At 33.6% G+C, this 19,568-nt stretch overlaps 2 protein-coding genes across 2 annotated transcripts; both read left to right on the top strand.

Moving 5' to 3' along the window:
* Positions 1-2,819: 2,819 nt before the first annotated feature.
* Positions 2,820-5,690, top strand: LOC119644616. The gene is made up of 4 exons (XM_038044242.1): positions 2,820-2,920; positions 4,522-4,604; positions 5,395-5,453; positions 5,602-5,690. Coding segments are annotated over exons 1-4 (207 nt in total). The 5' UTR covers positions 2,820-2,856; the 3' UTR covers positions 5,603-5,690.
* Positions 5,691-12,273: 6,583 nt separating this feature from the next.
* LOC119644686 lies at positions 12,274-16,416 on the top strand. Its single transcript, XM_038044377.1, has 2 exons — positions 12,274-12,471; positions 15,831-16,416. The coding sequence occupies exons 1-2, from the start codon at positions 12,412-12,414 to the stop codon at positions 16,200-16,202; spliced, it is 432 nt and encodes a 143-aa protein (XP_037900305.1). The 5' UTR covers positions 12,274-12,411; the 3' UTR covers positions 16,203-16,416.
* The last annotated feature ends 3,152 nt before the right edge of the window (positions 16,417-19,568 follow it).

Here is a 19,568-nt window from a genome sequence, read left to right as displayed (position 1 = left end):
GATGATATAAGTGATATAAGTACATTTACATATTTAAGAAATATTTCAAGTGCAAACCGAACAATTCCGCACATATATCTGTAATGAGAGCGTTTTAGCATTTATGGCTTGGCTTATTAGAATCCAGTGCAATTTGACACTTTTTATGTGTGCCACTCATAATTCTGATTTATTTCATTATGTTTTCTCTTTATTTGTTTTATTCGGATCACAGTTTGCGGCTCTAAGACAAGCATGCTATTATGCTTACTACTACATGAATTGTCCACCTTTTACGTCACTTGAATAAACGCTTATCTAAACAAGTAAGAACATTATACTCGAGCAACGCCGACCATTATATATCCTACATCACTTCGTTTAGTTTGCTAACAACACGCCAAAAAGTACACATTATTTCCATGGAAAGGCATAACTTTCATGAAAACCCTTAGATTTTCTCTCCACATAAAAGCTTGCGTTTCGTGATGACCCCAAAAGAAATAGATCTGTATGATCCAAATTTCTTAGCCTTTATTCTTTTGCTGGAATGCTACAATGAATTAATTTTCATCATAAATTTAGGCGTTTTTTCGAAGGGCTTGCTATTCATTGAGATATCTTAACTGGAGTGGGGCCCAGAAATAGACCCAAGTGGTTCAAATTTGGTCTTCTTAAATTTTTTGCTTAATTATTATAACGAAACAAATTTTCATCACAAAAATATTAACAATAAAGCTTTCCTGGCATGTAAAACGTTACGCTCCACGAGTATCCCTAGTTACGGTGGTATTCAAAATATAGACTTATGTGGTTCAAATTCGATAAGGTAGATTTCCTTATCAATTTACTATTATGAGCCAATATTGATCATGAAATATTGGAAATTCGATTTTTTTCACCCTATAATGTTGCAGTTTCCTTAGGAGAGGGGGGTTCGAAAAATTACCTCAGCCGATTCAAAGTTTTCACAATAATTTAGAAAGCCGATTTTCGATTTTTTGAACCAGGAGAGTGTCAATAACCCACATCAACACCGGCACAAAGACGTGTAAGCGGAGAGACATGACTTGATTGATTCAGAATTTAACGCTGATCATGACATACGTACATGTATATATTTGAAATGGTCTTTAAAGCTGCCTTTTGGATGTTGCAAATATGTTGGCAAGACGAGTATACCCTTACCCTCGAGTGTTAGGTATAAAAATAAAAATAAATATGTACGCATTCATCGTATTTTAATTTTTTTTTTTTTTTTTTTCAAATGTTATTTTTAATTGTAAGCAAACATGCTCAGGGAGATGTAAGCCAGACCGGTAAGGTTGTAAGTCGACTAAGTCACGATTCTTTATACTTCCTGCCTGTTATTTGTTGCACGCTTACAGTCAACTGCTTGAGGTAAGAAATTAAAATAGAATTTAAAAAAAAAAAAAAAATTTCTACAGCTTTCTAGGTGAGATTCTCGTGCATTATTATGGCAATTGATAAATTATAATGACATCAACTTACTACCTAAAATGAATATCTCTTTTGCATAATTTTTAAAGTGAAAACTTTTTCCATTACTTTCGTTGCTATAAACAAATTTTTATTTTAAAAGCGGTAGAGCCTCGTTCACGGTTATACCAACCAATAACGTTATTTAGTAGCATCATTCGCCCTCTCTAAATAGTGAGTCAGTAGCTTAACATTAGTTAAGTATTAGTTAACTAACCCGACTTTGTATCCATCTATTATGAAAAACCTGAAACCACAAACTTTTCCTTTGTCTATTATCTCTGGCATAGTTCTGTAATTTTGTCGTTTACTTATAAGTGAATAAAAATGTTAAAAAAGATACCTTCTGGTTTGCCTAGAAAGTGTCCTCTCTAATCGGGCGGAAGTTTAGTGTATGACTATTCTTTTGCAAGCCATAAACTCTTTCATGCGCGTATACACTTTATGAGGACGAAAAAAACATAGTTGAGTATAAAATGTCTTCATATCCGTGTATCCGTCCTAAATAGTTTCTCTTCTACACTTCGATTGCCTACCATAAAAACAAAAATGACTCGTCTCCTAAAGCACTTATACTGACAAAAAAAAAAGGCCGAGAATAGCATTATATCGACTACAAATTTTTTACTACCGTCACTTAAACTTGCGTACAAAGTAGTACAGAGGGAGCAACTAATTCGATATTATAGAGTCGAAGCGTAGCTGCCTAACCACAAAGCCTACATAGTTCATCACGCGATCATCTATTGAATATGAACTCGAAAAATATAACTTAAAACTCTTGTTGACTTAATGTCGAACATATCCGAACATCCCTATAACGTATTTATTGAATAATATTTTAAATTCATATTATACGACTTTTCATATTGACCTCGTAAGAAAATGTACAGGTTTTTGTTTTTCTATGAAAACCTGTTTGGATTATAATTTTCCCTTTTTACATTTTTTCTTTTTTAATTATTTTATAAACGAAATGCGTTTGTATGCCTATCTTGAGTATGAGTGTCTTCAGCATTCTTCTCAACGACGCGCATTTACCTTATACAGCATTTAAAGACCGAAGTTGTATCTACTGCTTTATTAGTATGATTGGCGTTGTTGTTGCCGTACGACCGTAAACTTCAACGTTTTGCAAACATAAAAATTCTTAGCACATCTTAGCCAACCTTTAGTATACGTTTAACTTCAGTGATTGCATCTCTGCATCAAGTATTTTCTATAAATTTTATTTATAAGATTAACAAATGCTTATGCTCTTAATCTTTCTTCAAATCTGATCAAAAAAAAAAAAATAGAAAAAAAAAATTAATTAGAAAAAAGAATTCATTATCGATATTAACTAAAAAGAAGGAAAGGAAAAAAAAAGTTGAAAACATGAAATTGATTGTATTTTCCGTTTGTTTGCTAATCGGCATTGCCGCAGTCCTTGGATCTTCAGGTAAGCGTAGTATTATATTAATTACTTTAAGCCATAATTGGATGGTAAGCAAGCATTCTCCTCACTACTCGCCGATTAATACGTTGTGTTAACTTAACAAAGCCAAGCGTTCCATGGGGATCGATGAAGCTCATGAATAGATTAGCGTATGCAGGCATAAATAAATTTAAAATATTTCATAAACTTATTCTAAATTTGATTAAAAACGAAAAAATTGAATGAATCTATTCATCATTGACTCGTTCATTGAATTTAATCTGTCAATGAGTTTCATGCGCACCGTGCATACAAAATGGAATTTGCGTTAAAACATTATATTCGGTTGCGACAGAATTTCTTATACCCATCACCGTTAAGCTATTTTCGTATCCATCGCGGAAGGATGAGAGGTATAATCATTTCTAAAGGAAGCTACAGAGACGCAATAAGGTATATATAATCTATATAATTGATCAGCATCAAATTCTAAACCGGTTTAAGTAAATCCGTTCGTCCGCCTCTCTGCCCGCAAAGATAAAGCTATCGACTTCAAATTAGGCAGAAAGATTAGGGAGTTCTTGCATGTAAATTGATATTGGAAATGGGCCAAATTGATCGCAGGGCAAGCCCACAGCACTACGTAAGCTAAGACGCTCTCCGTTTTCAAAAGGAATAAGAAACTGGGTTTCTGCTCATGACTCATATGCTTTGGCAGATAAATCAATAAAAATTTGAATATATATATATATATATTCTATAGGCGATGCTATAGTAACTGTACAAGAATGTGCAAAATTGACCACGCCTACTCAATGTTTAAATTTTTTTTTTTTTCAACACCTTTATAAGGCGTAGAAACAAGCTTCAAAACCCCCATAAAGTGTAAAAAACCTGTGGACAGGTTCAAATTTGGAATGCACGTAAACATGTCCATCTGGCTGGGTGCGCAACTGTGAAGTATTTGTGGTAAACATTCCCCCGTTAGCGAAAATCAAATCAAATCGCCTACAAATTTGAAAAAAAAAATTTGGAAGCGACTTAAACTTTGCTACAACAAATTTTATTTTATTTTGAAAATAGAAAAACTCAGGCGCGTCCACTCCATATTGTAGAGTATAAAAATTTAGTTATTTTTTAGGATAACATTGATGAGTATAAAAAATCCGATCACGCCCGGCTATAATTTTCTTACTTCATTCCACAACCTATATAACCTATTAATGTTTTCTTTCGAAAAACAGTTATTTAACGATTTCTCAGAAAATGAGAGGAATCTTTATTCTCGTTTAAGAGTCAATCTTAACTGGAGGCAGTCAGCAAGAGTTAGTGAAACACGCGAAGCTACTGAGAAAAGAATCGAAATTACTCGAAAATGAGTAAAAAAAGTTCTTAAACTCTTGCGCTTGAATAAAAGACAAGTAGTAGGAAGAAGAAGAACTTGAAAATGTACATGTAAATATCATTGATTTTTTGATAGGAATCCTTGTTATTTTATTATGTCAGAAGCCTTCGAGAAAAAATTCTTGTTAAATTCCTTTCCTTCCCTTCGCTCTCTGCCTATCCATTTTTCGTAAAAGGATCGTTTTACAGAATTATCTCCTTGTCATGTTCTTTCATTTCAGACAACGGTCACTTCATACCTAAAGCATTTTATACCCTTGATGAGCATGGACATAAGACTGAATTGCATTCTATTGATCCACATGTAAGTATTACGTACACGTTGAAGAGATCAAAACTACCCGAATGAAAAGCCGAGTAGGTAAGAATCAAGATTACACGTACGGATTCCAATATTCACTCCACAAATAATACACACAAAAAAAAAAAAAAAAAAAAAAAAAAAAAAAAAAGTCTGACGCTTTTCGTTGAACGTTTCTTGGCGTGAAAAAAATCATATAAAAACATTTGATTAACACCAGTCCAAACACTAACTAACTGTTCACAACGACCTCGTAACAATTCAACTAAAAATTAGTTCAAAACAACCCAAGTCGTTATTAGCAGATCGAGTAGATGGGAAAGGAAGCCAAAGCTTATTTCGTTTCTCTTAGCAAATAAAATCATTTTTTAAACTAGAGACTACAAAATTATTATTACCCAGGGAACGTTATGGAATATGTTAGCTCCTCCGCGATATTCACCAAAGATTATTCCGTCCCACAATCGATGGCTTACTGCCTAAACGTGGGGCGGTTTCGACTCTTACGACAACGCATGACAAGCGGATAGCTTGAAGAGATGAGCTTGGCTGTATTTGTACAGAATTCATATTCACTGCCTGTCAGTAATGATAGACAATAATTTTTAAGTAGAAGATCTCGTGCTAGTTTGTTTTGTTGTTGTAATGATAATTCAATTTTACTAAAGCATCGGCAAGAACGCTTTCACGCTTCTATATTGATTTGATATTTCTTGCTATCTGCTATATCTGCTGCATTTATCCTTTTCTCATTTATTTCATTTTTTTGTTTTCTTCCTCTTCACTTTCCTAGACTGTGCATTATCTCAAGCGCTTACGCAGGGATATTCGTAACAGGAAATTCAAATTTTGGTAAGTCTGTATTTCTCTCTCTCTCTCTCTCTCTCTCTCTCTCTCTTTTTCTTTTGGGATATTTTGCTTTTAAAGTAAAACGAATTTTTTTTTTATTCACAAATAAATTTTTAATTTACTTATATGCATACATTTGTTTTTCTTTTAGAACACAGATAACGGATTGCGAGACAATGGAAGAGGTGACCATATTTGGAAAGCATATGGAATCTATTGCAGACGAATTATATGAAAATTTTGACAATTAAATTCGTTAGAAATAAATTAAACTCAAATTATGATGAATGATAAATAAAAATCGAATTAAGAATATTTTCGCATATATATATATGTATATATATATATATATATATATATAAATATTAATTTTACTGTTAACAAATTTTTACTGCAACATTTCAGCGAAATTTATCTTAGTCAATTAGTTAACATTTTTGCTTCAATCTTCCTTGCTATAATTATCATCTATATTATATATATTGAACCAGAAAACGATTTTATCGAGGCAACCTTGTTTGCCTTACTTATAGCTGTGCGTACGACCTTACATGTAAATAATTGAATTAAGGCGAAAACTGAGCAAAGCAGATGCTTAAACAGCTTCCTTATTAATTGAAAATCAGAGATGTTCCCAGAGTATGTGGCACTGTGGGTACTTCCCTCGACCGATTTGGTCCATTTGCAATACTAACCTGCGTGCTAGAACTTCCAGTGTTTCTGCCGAATTCGAAGTCAATGTCTTCAGTTTTGCTGTCACGAAATTGTTTACAACCGCCATTGCTCAGATGGACAGACGTACATGCTTAAATCGATTTAAAATTTAATGGTGATCAAGAATATCATACACTTTCTGAGTTCCCTGATGTTTTCTTTCGAGCATTACAAACGCTTTAACAAAAAGAATAAAGTTGTACTTGATGAACCTTTAAACAGCTTTTCAAGGTCCACGATATCTGACTATAAGATTTTGATTATTTTATCTTTAATGACGCATTTGATACAATTCAAAATTAGGCTATGTACCGCAAGATTCTATCTTGAAACCCCTACTGTTTGAACCGTTTGTAAGTGATTTTGGGGATTTTGTTGGTGACATCTTTCTATAGAGATAATGCAAATAATTCGCATCCGTTCGAAAACAATATTAACGAGTCTTTAGCAATTTTTAACTTCTCGATGGTGGATAATATGTTTTGCGTAAACTTCAGTAAAGCTAAAGCCTTGCTCTTCAATGCTCTCCGCATCGTTTCACGTAACCTCAATATGAAAACATCTGAATATTCAATTGATCCTTTCAATTCAATCCAATGTCTAGTGATAACCTCTGATACTAAGCTCAACTTTGGCCCTCACATTGACAGGGCCTCTACTAAACTTTTCCGTATGCTGCGAAAACTGTACCTGAAAACTGTAAAACCTTGTCTGCACCTCCAGATAAAACATAATATTGCGCGTTCGATCCTCACGACACATGCTAGCTGTTGTGTTGAAGACCTTTCTGGAAGCCTATGGTGTAATGTAGATAGGTTTCAAAATATTGTTAACCGGATAGCACGCTTGGGTTTTAACTTAGAGACAACATTTTCGCCTTCGTTCATGTTTCTTTAAAATTCTCCTTCCCCGATTATCTAAAATTCGGGTTGCTTGTCTGCCTCTACAAAGTCATTGATTCCCGATCTCCAAGCTCTTTTACTCTAGGTCATATAGAAACCCTTTCATATTAATATCATGTTTTTCCAACTCGTTGGCCGAACAATCTTTCATTGCCCGTGTTGCTAGATATTGGAATGCCTTATCGTAGAATCTGAAATTCTTCAACGATTACTTGAATACGGTGTTGATTGATGATTACCGGAGCTTATGAAGCAAGATGATTACATTAACAGCCACTCAGCCGACCTTTTGCAATTTCTTTTCGCATTTTTGAAAAATTAATGGAAAAAACTGAACTAGCAGTAACTACAAATTGCTATCACACACGATGTGGGTGTAAGAATACTTAACGTATTTCTGGAGATTTCATTTCCAATTCATTTATATCCAAGTCTCTTTTCAGAAAATGTATCAAACCTACATAGCTTTGAAAAAATTTGACAAATGAATTAAATAAATATAAAGCAAGTAAAAAAATTAAATTCGGTCGGGTCCGAATATTTTATACCGATCACCGTTTACCCCAAAAACAGATAAAAGAAGTAAAAGAGCAAAATTCTCATGCTCTTTAATATGGAGTGGACGCACCTCTTCGATTTTCAAAATTAAAAAGTTTTGTTGTAGAGGCGTATGGGCATTGTAGACGTGTCCTTTGAAAAGTTTAGACCAATTCCAAATTCTATTGAAGGCGATATCTTCATTTTCACTAGAGCAAGAATTTTTACTACAACTACTACAAAGTTGCGCAAACAGACATATGGACAGACGAACAGGCGGATATGTTTAGGTGCATTCAAGAGTTGTAACTGGCCAAGAATTTATCTACATTATGGGGTATTGAAAAGATAATGAGAAAAATAATTCAATTTTGATATGCTATTGCGTATGCTATGTCGAGCAGGCGTGGCCCATAGAATATGCTTAAAAATTGTTTTACATCTATTTGCTATAGTTTATGAGTAATGAGCAAAAAAAAGAATTTTTCATTCCCTTTAAAACACAGAGGTGTTCTCAGTTTACGTAGTGCCGTGGGCGTGTCCTTCCATCAATTTGGCCCATTTCCAATACGAACGTGCGAGTAACAACTTTCAACAGATGGACAGACGCACAAAGCTCAAGAATATATGTATGGACTTTGTGGAGTCTCTGATGCTTCCTTCTGGATGTTGCAAACATTTTAGCAAAATGAATGTACCCCTCATCCTTCGGTGACGGGTATAAGGAAAAAATTAAATTTTATTGATGTGATTTAAGACTTAAGCTTAAGACATGCTTTCAAATGTTATTCGTCTTGAAGCTAAAATTATATTTTGAAAAGTTCATCAACTGAAGCGTAAAATAAATCAATTTTAACGAGTTTCCCAGATAACAACACTCAAAAGTGTTACAACCGTTTCGTCTTTAAAAAAAAAAAATACTAAATAAATAAATAAACTCGTTTTGTGCGTATAACGTTGGCTTCGTTTTTAAGCGTTCATTGTGAATGATGGCTAATGAAAGTCATTATGCGTTTATCATATGAGACACTCAAATTCATTGATAACAACCAGTTTAAAAGGCGACTAAAAGAAGACCCACAACATGGTCAGCGGTTTTAAATTTCGTACATCGTAACATATATGTTTCAACAAATGTCTCTTTCGTTACCCATAGAGCATGATGCTCTTAACCAAGTTGACTGCAATTCGCCCATCTTATGTAATTCTGTTCAAGGTCAACAAGTTCGGAAGCTAAGCTATGTGAAGATAAAAACATCAGAAATAGATGGTTTACGGGTGTTGTTATACATATTACTTAGCATACTTACATATAGATATCTTTCTACCGGTTTTTTTTTTTGCTGCTTCACTTTAAGTACAATAGCAACAACTGCTGATTATTGAGAGGAATTTCGCAAGCGTTCATCATAAAAATTTTGTGTTAAGTAGATTCATTAATGTCCATTTAAAAAACAACTATAAATATATACATAAATATATAAAAGCGGATATTTTTTTTATATGCTTTTAGTCTGCAATAATCTGGTTCTGAGGCATCGTTATGAGATAATGAGAAATTTTCAAAAAATTTATATTGCAAGGCAATCCTGTCGAATTTCCAGTTAATTATGAACTTCCTACTATCGTTAGTTATAGGCGCTAGTTATAGCCTCGAAAAACAAAAAAAAATAAAATATTTAAAAGGTCTTTTATCACAATGCGATGAATTAAACGATGAAGGTAAATCTAAAACTGTCATCTATAAAGGAAAGCATTTTTTCCATAGAATACCGTTACAATAACTTGCGTACATTTAATTGAAATCTGTTTTGTAATCGGCATTAAATACAAATGCACTCTAAATACCTTTAAATATATTTACGCGACCTAAAGACAAAGTATTGCCAAAGCTTTCTTTAATATGTCTTATCACCTTCAAGGTTGCACCAAGCATGATTGCAATCTTCCAAGAGGAACTAACATTTAGTTTATTTCCTCCGCCTATGTCTATGAACGAAATTTCACCCATCCTGCGAGACATGGTGCTCTTAGATAAAAAAACCATCAACTTTCATTTAAGCGACTAAAAAGAGAACCAAAAATTACACTGGTTAGATTGGGGTAATTTTTTGAACCGCCTCTCATAAAACCGTTCCTACGAATACTGAATCTTTATTTGGTAAAAAGATACAATTTTCAATATATCACAATGGTAAACTGACAAAGCAGTCAACCTAACCGAATTTAAACCACGTTAATCTTTAGTTTGGATACCCTATCGCATATAAGGACTCTCAGGAAATATAAAGATTTATAAGCCCCAACGGCCTAATTGTTAATGTTCTATGATGAAAATTGGTTCACGATAGTAATTTGATATAAAAATTAGATGCAAAAAATTTGAACTACTTGGGTTTATTGCTGTGGACCCCAGTACATGTAACATATCTGATCAATAGTAAGCCCTTCAGAAAAGAATTTAATTTTTAATATTGTATAATGAAAACTGAACCATAGCAGCGATTTAGTAGAAAACTTAACGGCAGAGAATTTGGATCAGATAGATCTACTTTTTAGACCTTAACATACATAAGGGTCATCATTAAAAGCAAGCCCTTATATGGGAAGAAAGACTATTTTCTAGTTTTTCATTACGAAAATTGAAGAATTATAAAATTTTTAGTGAGCAAATTAATTTTACAATCTTTCGATCACGTCATGTAATGTTTCGGATATCGTCCAATATGCGGACTTTCATGAAAAGTATGCCTTTGCTTGAAAATAAAGGGCAATTTTTGGTATATTAATACCAAAGCAGGTGAACAAGTGTGCTGGCCTAGGTAATAGAGAATATCTAATGGCCGACCTAGCCCGGCTGTAATGTTCTTACTTGTTTGTCGATCAAAAGGGATTAAATTATATTTTGTTAAGAAGGGTCCGGCTAATAAGGCTAAGCCGAGCCTATCAAAAAGATTTAAAGTCGCCTGATGCTGCTAAAATCCGTCAACACATTTGCGGTAATCTAATGCACACAAACTTATGCAATTTTTATGCATAGTGTGGGCTGATCTTAAATTTCGCTTTCTTCATTCACACAGGGAGTTCTAATTTTAACATTTCTTATTGAACGGCCATTTTTCAATTCGCGCATTTAGCGAAAGCTTCAAAACACAAGATGCTTGTAGTAAACACAGAAATATCGAAACCAAGCAATTATCACATCACCTCTACATACTGATTAATCTGTAAACTCAGATATGAAAACGAGAGCAAATTAACACCATCTTGAATACAGCATCGTATTAATTCAGTAAGTCTACCTATAAACATTTATGTCCGTCACCGAAATATCAGTGAAGCGTAAATCAATTTTAACATATGCTCCGGTATGCCGTAATATAAATTTAAAAATTAAATTTGGACATCTAATCGTTATTTCTTGTGTTGTTGGAGTTTTTACCTGTGAGCTGAAACAGAAGGATTTAAAGTTAACAAAATTCCCCCAAGCCTGGCTAATCTCGTTGCACGGAGTGCGTCCAGTGTAAACCAGTAATAGCGCAGATAGGGAATGGAGACCTCTACTCTTCACATGTCGCATTTCCAGAACACTCAACAAGCGGTAACGAAGGTGCACAGAGACATCGTCATTACCAGGTGAGTTAGGCTTTTAACAAACCTTTCTAAATAACAGTACAATTGGGCCTTGGTCTTACCTTCGAATAATCGATTCGATGCTGATACTAGTATAATATAGGCACTATGATGACGCAATCAACATAAGACTAAATTTGGATGACAGCTTGCCTATCCGAACTTATCAATACAGTCTTTTGTCTCGAAACGAAACGGCATATGCTCAGCCTTATTCCTCGGACAAATGGAAGCGACTTCTGCACGTATCGATAGTAAAAACCCATTGTCTGCTGAATTCGGAGGTTAGAAAATCCCATAATCTGTTTTATTGAAAATTTACCTTACCTCCTTGGGTTTTCCGGCACAATTTCTATGCCCCAAAAGTTACATTTTTTTCGATAAAACTATATCTGCGCGTCCCTAACCCCGATACATAGACTTTGAAGATAAACTAAATTTCTCTTCAAGGTGCTGTAATGAACGGATGTATGCAACATCTAAAAGGACTTGAAATAGACCCATGTTTACTTATACAGGTGCTAAGTTTGTCTGCGCCTTTGTCCGTCTTGTTTTTTTATATTCACCCTACAGACTGTAATTTTTTAGATATTCTGATGAAACTTGACAAACACTACTAAAGCCGGTTTCACGACCACTTCCCACATAATATCTTATTTTGAACTGTGGGGTGATGTAGTCTTTCAATTTGTTTTTTTTTTTTTTTACGATTAAAAAAAATCGTTAAAGATTTTCATACGTCTGCTGGATACATTTCGTATTTATTATGGAACCACATTTTTTCATACTTGTTTTAATTTTATATTCATTACCTATCAAGAAAAAAGGTGAAAAACATATACATAAGGTCTTCTAAGTGAGGTAACTGCTGACATTTGTTGTGCTTGTGTCTGCAAACAAAAGCAGAAATTATTTCTGAAGATAACAGTAGCTTTGGCGTCGTACCGTTAACAGAGACTGAACGAGTGAGTGCGTTCATATGTACATCAAGTGCGTATAAAAGAAGAATATTTACACGTTCATAAGCGCACACTCGACCATACACTTGAAACGTTCACACCATTCAAATAAAACAACGGCGGTTCCTATTGTTGACTTTCTGCATAAATTCAAAACTAAACTCTACGAACACAAAAAAAAATTAATAAAAATTTAAAAAAAAAAACGCAACAAATATGTTTAAATACGCGTTAATTGCCTGTCTATTGAGTGCTGTTGCTATTGCTTTGCCAATCGTGAGTGAAATTTTAAAAACCATTCAATCAAAGAAAATGGAAATCATTATAATAAAAAGTTCATAAAAGGACATTTGGTATTATTTTTTTTTTTTAAATTTATTTTGCACATAAATTGCCCAAAATTATTTGCTTTCTGTCTAAGGGCCATTTCCATAATATCCGCTTAGTTTAGTGCGTTAACCTAAATCTTAAAACTTAATCGACAGTTGTGCTAGAAAGAGATTTTAAAGGCACTAAAGTTTCGTATATATCATATATACATATCTAGTCTTTGAAATTGAAACCAACGAACATGGTGACGCTGACCATTTGAAGTGAAATAACAAAACTTTCAAGAGGCTATCGGTATCTCATCAACAAATTTCTGCTTATAATAGTTCAAGTGTGGAGTGTTGAGATTAACAATGCAGATAGCGCTAATTAGAGTGAGGTTTCAGTGTTTAGTGTACACAGAGTAAATGATTGAAATATATGCATGAATTTTGGATGGTTGAAGCAATGTTTTTTCTATAATCGTGGTTTTTGGTAGATGAAGTTTAAAATAGAATTAAATTTTGTCCATAATTTAGGGCATATATCTTTGTTGGCTTCTGCTATATGCAGTAGGATAGTTAGTTAGTTAGTTGGCGTTAAACGCAGTTCTATTCAAGTTCTATTCATTTCAGTAAAATGATATTTTCCCAACCAGTTTAGTTTTGTGCGTTTCCATTGTGTTTTTCCATATATTGATTTTCCGACATCAAGTTTAAAAAATTTTCATTAAATTCCTAAAAGGATAACCCGGATTAGAATAGTTTCGTGTTGCCTGCATTGTGTTATTGGGCTGCACATATTAGTAATCTATTAGTAATGTCTGTCCGCAATTACAATTGTTTTTATATGTTTATTTTACGAACCATTCGACGGAATTCTCCTGTAACAATAGGCACGAATTCTCGTTAGGAAGAGAAGGGAACAAAGGGAGAGAGAAAGAGAGAGAGAGAGAGAGAGAGAGAGAGCAGTGTATATGAGGGAAAAAGAATATAAAGTAATTATAGTTTTCACCCATTTATGCGTTACACATTTCATGTTTTTTGTCCAAAAATATGATATGCATTTGCGAATTTTATTCTAAATTATAATAATTGTGTTGATTAAGACAATTAATTTTTGAAATATATATTTAAAAGAATTACACGCGAAGTCTCAGGTCAACAAACACATGGCTGGTCTCATTTTAAGTTCAGTTAAGAGATATTGAGCTTAAAATAGTGAACTTTCTGGAAACTTAAATATTTGCAAAAGACTTAGCAAAAAGAAGCGGAAAAACTGAAAGTCTCTTTTATCGCTCAACCGTTCATTAGAAAATAGTTCTTATCACCTATTCTTCATTCGTAAATACTCTGCAATGAGTTTTGCTGTCTTCCTGGACATATTTTCAACTTAATTGGATTGCAATTCTGAACTTGTCTTACATGTACAGTGTAAACTGTACATCGCCTTTGGGCCGTAGTAATATATGCTTGCGCGGATATGCTATATATGATACACAAAACGGGGCTTGCGATTGACTGCAAAATTTCTAATCATTTTCAGAAGCGATTATCTTTTCAACAATTTGATTTCTTGGACATGGATTTAGATAGCTCGGTGAAATGTATGCACTGAACATTGACCGTGTCTTGGCACAGGGAAAATTTTATTCAAACTTGATTAGATCGAATCTTTTTACAATCACTCTTCCACATTGAAATAGTCATTGAGAAGTGTTGCAATTTCCTGAGCGTTAACGTTTTAAATTGCTTTTCGAAATACGTAAGCCTTAGCCGCTTGTTGTGAAATTAATGCATTTTTCGAATGCGGGATTGTTTGCACTTCACGAGGATTTCATTAACTACATGTATTAGAATTTGTAGAAATTCGTGATGGTTTAGGTAGCAAATCTTTTGATTGATAGTATATTAGAGAGACGATTGGTGTTAGGACGAAAGCAAAAGAAAGTTTCATTTAATTTTCAGTAGTGTTAAGGGGACTTTCATATAAAATCTACTTGAAAAATTTGTTGCGCTCGTTATATGTCTTATCTATAATATATGCAATTGAATAATGTTTTTCTGCCCAACTTTTTCATTCAATTTGCCTTTGACCTTCGACCAATAGGCAAGAATCAAGGGCTATCAAGTCAGTGCTCGTGGGTTCAAATCGCCTGTGCATAGGAATATACTTTGACCGTAACTTTAATAAATGCCTACCGATTGGGCATACACCCACTAGACCGCTTGCCTATCCCTTTCTCTTTTCGCGCTTCTTTCTACCTTGTTACACTTATAGGCGACTACATCTCTTAAACGATTCGTCCGATTAAAAAAAGAAAAAGCTAAAAATATGTGAAAAATGATTCTTCGCTATTCTTTGACTTTTCATCGTAGCAGCGTCCTCGTATATCTAGTAGACATTCTAAATTATCGTTTAGCAGCTGCCCTTTAAATATTAGATGGAATTGTATGAAGCGTCCATTCAGATTTCATTGTTTGATTGTTTTAAGTGAGAAAAATTAGTCAAGTTGATATTGGAATCATCTGATACTGATCATCTTCTACATTTTTTTCAGCTGCTAAATAAGGCTCTTTTAGATTTTACAGGTATTCATCGAAAAGGAATCAATGTTGAAGAGTATGTACTTAACATTGAAGTAACTACCATTTCAGCTTGATTTCATCTAAAATGTAGGCTAACTTCCAAGGTTTAGTTTTTCGCATTGAAATAAATTTTGAAAAGTTCCTCAACAAGGAAGTGATCATCAAGATGGAGTATTTTGAACAGTTACATGCATTCCTGCAATTCTTTTACAACTTTCTGAGCGTTGATTCAGAAGAAAACAAAACTCATTGCAAGTTAAGTTCGGCCCTAAAATAGTTACTTATATATATAATTATATGTACAATTCAACTTTCTAACAATTTGCTTATATAATTTAATAAATTTGATTTTGCTTTAGGCAAACAAAACAATTTAAAACAGTTCAAGATTTATTGGAAGGTATTCGGTTTTAGTCTCAATGTCATTTAAGCGACCTTGACAAACCATAAATTGTATCGAAAAAGGAAAACAAAAAGCGCTATGTGCGAATAAAATATAGAAGTAAAACTCAAATACGTTGTTAACGTATTAACGAAATCATATTCAAGATGATTAATTATGAAATAATTTCTATGCTAAGCACGCACACACATACATTGGAATTGATTAATTCAAAATATTCATTAATTTCTTCTCTTAAAATTATTTGCAATTTATTATAAATGAACTGAAAACAACAACAGAGTTATGTTATCAAGACATATATATATATATAGACATGAATGAATTTCTTGCAGGATCGCGATGAAGCCGATGAATTGGATAAGGCTGAGTTGGAACGTATTCAAAATGAAAATGCCCAGTATTCGTTTAATTCGCGTATAGAAGATCAAATCAATGACGGAAGCATTCAACGTGAAGAGACTCGTGATGGCACCAAAGTAACAGGCATGTATTCGTACAGCGATGGTTTCGTAATGCGTACCGTATACTACGAAGCTGATGAGAACGGTTATCGCGTTGTAAAAGAAGATACCCAGGATATTGGTGATGGACCGCAATTCAATGCCGAAGGTCAAGCTGATGTCGAGGGCTCATTAATTGGCAAATATTCCATTAAGCTGGATAAGGATGATCAGGAAAAACATTATAAAGATATTCATGCTTGAATTAATTTAATGAAAAAAAAAATTCTTACAAAAAGATTTCTAACATTTAGAAATCGAGACTGATGAATATGTTCTTAAGTTTTTTTCGTTCTTTTTCTATTTTTCTTTTTTTTTTTTTTTTTTGTTTATTGTGCCCGCACACATGTTAACGTGTATTTAACAATAATAAAAACACTAATAAATTGAAAAATGAAAATTAAAATAAAAAAAAAAAGACAAGTAAGCACAGTTATTCACTCGTTTTGGTAATAATATGCCAAAAATGCTAACATTATTTTTATTCAAAGGCATGCTTTCCATAAAAACTTATATATGGGGGAAGGTCCGACGTGAATTTTGCAAACTTAGTTTACTTCTTTAAAATTTTGTAATTTTTCAGTGTCCGTTATAAGAAACTAGAAATTGGACTTTCTCTTGATATAAGGGCTTGCGTTTCACAATAACTCCTACTTATGTTGGAGTCTAAAATATAGACCTATGTGATCCAAATTCCCTGCTGTAAATTTTTTTCTTCTACCAAATTGTTACTAAGCACGTTTTTCCGTAGAGCTTCTTACTATTCATGAGAAAGTTTATATGGGGTGGTGTCCAAGATATAGATCCATGCGGTTCAAATTTGATCGACTTACTTTTTATGTCCATCTTCTTATCATATAAAGATTAAGTTTTATGGGTAACGTTAAATAGCTTAAATAGTCGTTAAAAAAAGGGATCGATCCGAATTCGTTTTCAATAGTGTTCGTCCTTGAATCAAAATATTTCAAATGTTAGGATTTATACATGAACAGATATACCGTCAGATGGACAAACGGGCTGGCAAGTTTAGATCGATTCGGCAGGCGATTCCATTTGTTTAGTAGTAGGTCCAAGTTTATTACCTGCTTGCCCATATGTCTGTTCAGTATATCTTAATATTCTGCACGTAGCCTTGAACACTAGATTTACGAAAACCTGGCAATTTGACGGTAAATTTTGTGAATCGTTATAGTTGTGAAAATACAGATAAGAGGCTGAAATTTCGCACAGGCGTTTCCTTGATCAATTATGCAAATGAGATCTTAAACCAGGAGCAATCAATTCACAGACATGCCCAACAATGCAGAACGAACTAAAATAACGTCGGCAAACCGACAAGTTTTCCATATTTTCATCTATAATTCATTCATAATTCGTAATAATTTTTCTCTCTTGCTCTCATAGCATTTGGCTTTTTTTAGACAGGTTTCGCAAAAGAAAAAAGTCTTTAGTATGCTCCGTCTTTATGCATATAGAGTTTTTGGCTCGTGGATGTGCAAAAGCAGAATGGAACGAAATGGAAAATAACACACGTCTTCAAAGGTTGTTGTATTTACTGATATATGGTTGGTTTGTGTCCAAACTATCCTGCCCATGCATTGAAGAACCACTCGTACGGATAATTAATCTTTGTATGGTAAAAAAACCTAAACTTCAATATTTTTTAATGAAAACTCGTGCATAATAATAATTTGAGATAATCACAATAATCTTAACGAAATTGGCCAAAGTATATAGATCTAAGTTCTGGATCTACACTCACCTCCTATAAGGCTTCTAATGAAAAATAAGCCCTTATTTGCCAAACATGTTCAATTTTTGAGATTTAATAATGAAAAATGGTTCGTAAGAGTAATTTGATATAAAATTTGGATCAAATAGGTGTTTTACTTTGACTTAACCATGCCAAGAGGCTCTGATGAAAAGCAAACACTTCTGTTAAAACAAAGTCTAACTTGAAATTTTTTATGATGGAAGCAAATAGAAATTACTAAAATCTTGGATAGGTAAATTGAATTTGGTAAGCTTGGATCACGTTAATCAACTCTGAGCGAGCTTCAATATGAGGTCTTCCATAAGAACTATATTTTTGCATGGAAATAACGTATAATTTTTATTGCATCATCAGAAAAATGAAAGAATGCCTGCATTAAGCGAAGTGGTGTAGGGTGGAATTTTGAAACATCCACGCGTTTCGTTGTCGCTACTATTGCAGACTTTTACATATATATATACCATAGCGCATGTTCACTTAGAAGCGCGGAATTCGAAATGCTTTTGTTATGTAAACATTTGATATAGTGATACGTGTAATCGAGAAAACGTTAGCAGAATTTCTATCCACACGAACAATAAGAATGAAAGAGTAACCATTCAAATGGTTGCTACTGCTGTTATTGATAACAGATACGCAAAAAGTCCCTAAAATTCTACTAATCTGAGTTATGAACGAAATTTTGGAACATCCATGCATTTCGTTGTCTCTGCTACTATACACATATATATATGTATATATATTTATATATATATATATACCATAGCGCATATTCACGTAGAAGCACACAATTCGATATGCTTCTGTTATGTAAACCTTTAATACAGTGAGTCGTTTAATCAAAAAAACGTTAACAGAATTTTTATCCATGTGGACAATGAGAATGAAAGATTAAGCATTCGAATGGTTGCGTTACTACTGTTATTGATAGCAGAAACACTAATAATGCGTGAGACGTTACTAGCTCTTATTTTGATAAATATCTTTATACCATTACTTCTCTACCATTACTTCTCTATTATTTTGAAAACTATCTTAGCCACTCTTACCATTCAGTTTTCGTTGGTTCAGCGCCTTACTGTTTATTTCTGAGGTTCTCTTTATTTCTTCTTCTCTCTTCATTGTTACATTAACCCATTGACGTCAATAGAAACGACCTTTGTTTACATTATTTAAATCTGCTTGCCAGACTTTGACGCTTAAATTGGACGTAGCGAAGTCATTGCTCAGGCATGAGTAGCAAATGTATTTCTATTCGTTTGCGATCATTCCGTTTGGGCTGAAAACCCATAAAATCTTTGTTAGTCACATTTCTTTCTGCTCGCATTCATTGCTTTCAATGTCATCATCTTTAATTCCCATGCCTGCAAATCATGGTATATGAAAATTACACCTCCGGGGTGTCCGGGTAAAAGAATGAGGTCCTATGCACTGAAGCCTATTCCTTGAAATATTAACTCTCTCTCTCTCTATCTATCTATCTATCTATCTATCTCTCTGTCTCTCTCTATCCTTTTCTCTTTGTTTTGCTTCTCAACGCAAATGCTTACAACAAAATGAAAATTTTGCGAAAAATTTGCATTGCTGCAATGATCACTACGATACAATTCACGCCGTACGCTCAACTATACGTAAATCACATTTTGACTGTTAATGCTTTGAACGTCGAATTCAGTAGAGCATGCACGCAGACGAACGCATCACTAATGTAATCCTAAAAAATTGAGTAGACTAAGATGTGTGTGTACTCTGCCGAGAGTAAAAAAAAGTGGAATGGAAAATGGCAAGAGAATATC

The sequence above is a fragment of the Glossina fuscipes genome, unplaced genomic scaffold (genome assembly GCF_014805625.2).
Source record: "Glossina fuscipes isolate IAEA_lab_2018 unplaced genomic scaffold, Yale_Gfus_2 0, whole genome shotgun sequence".
Lineage (NCBI taxonomy): Eukaryota > Metazoa > Arthropoda > Insecta > Diptera > Glossinidae > Glossina > Glossina fuscipes.
The sequence above is the reverse complement of the archived record's forward strand: the minus strand, read 5'-3'. Positions and strand labels throughout refer to the sequence as shown.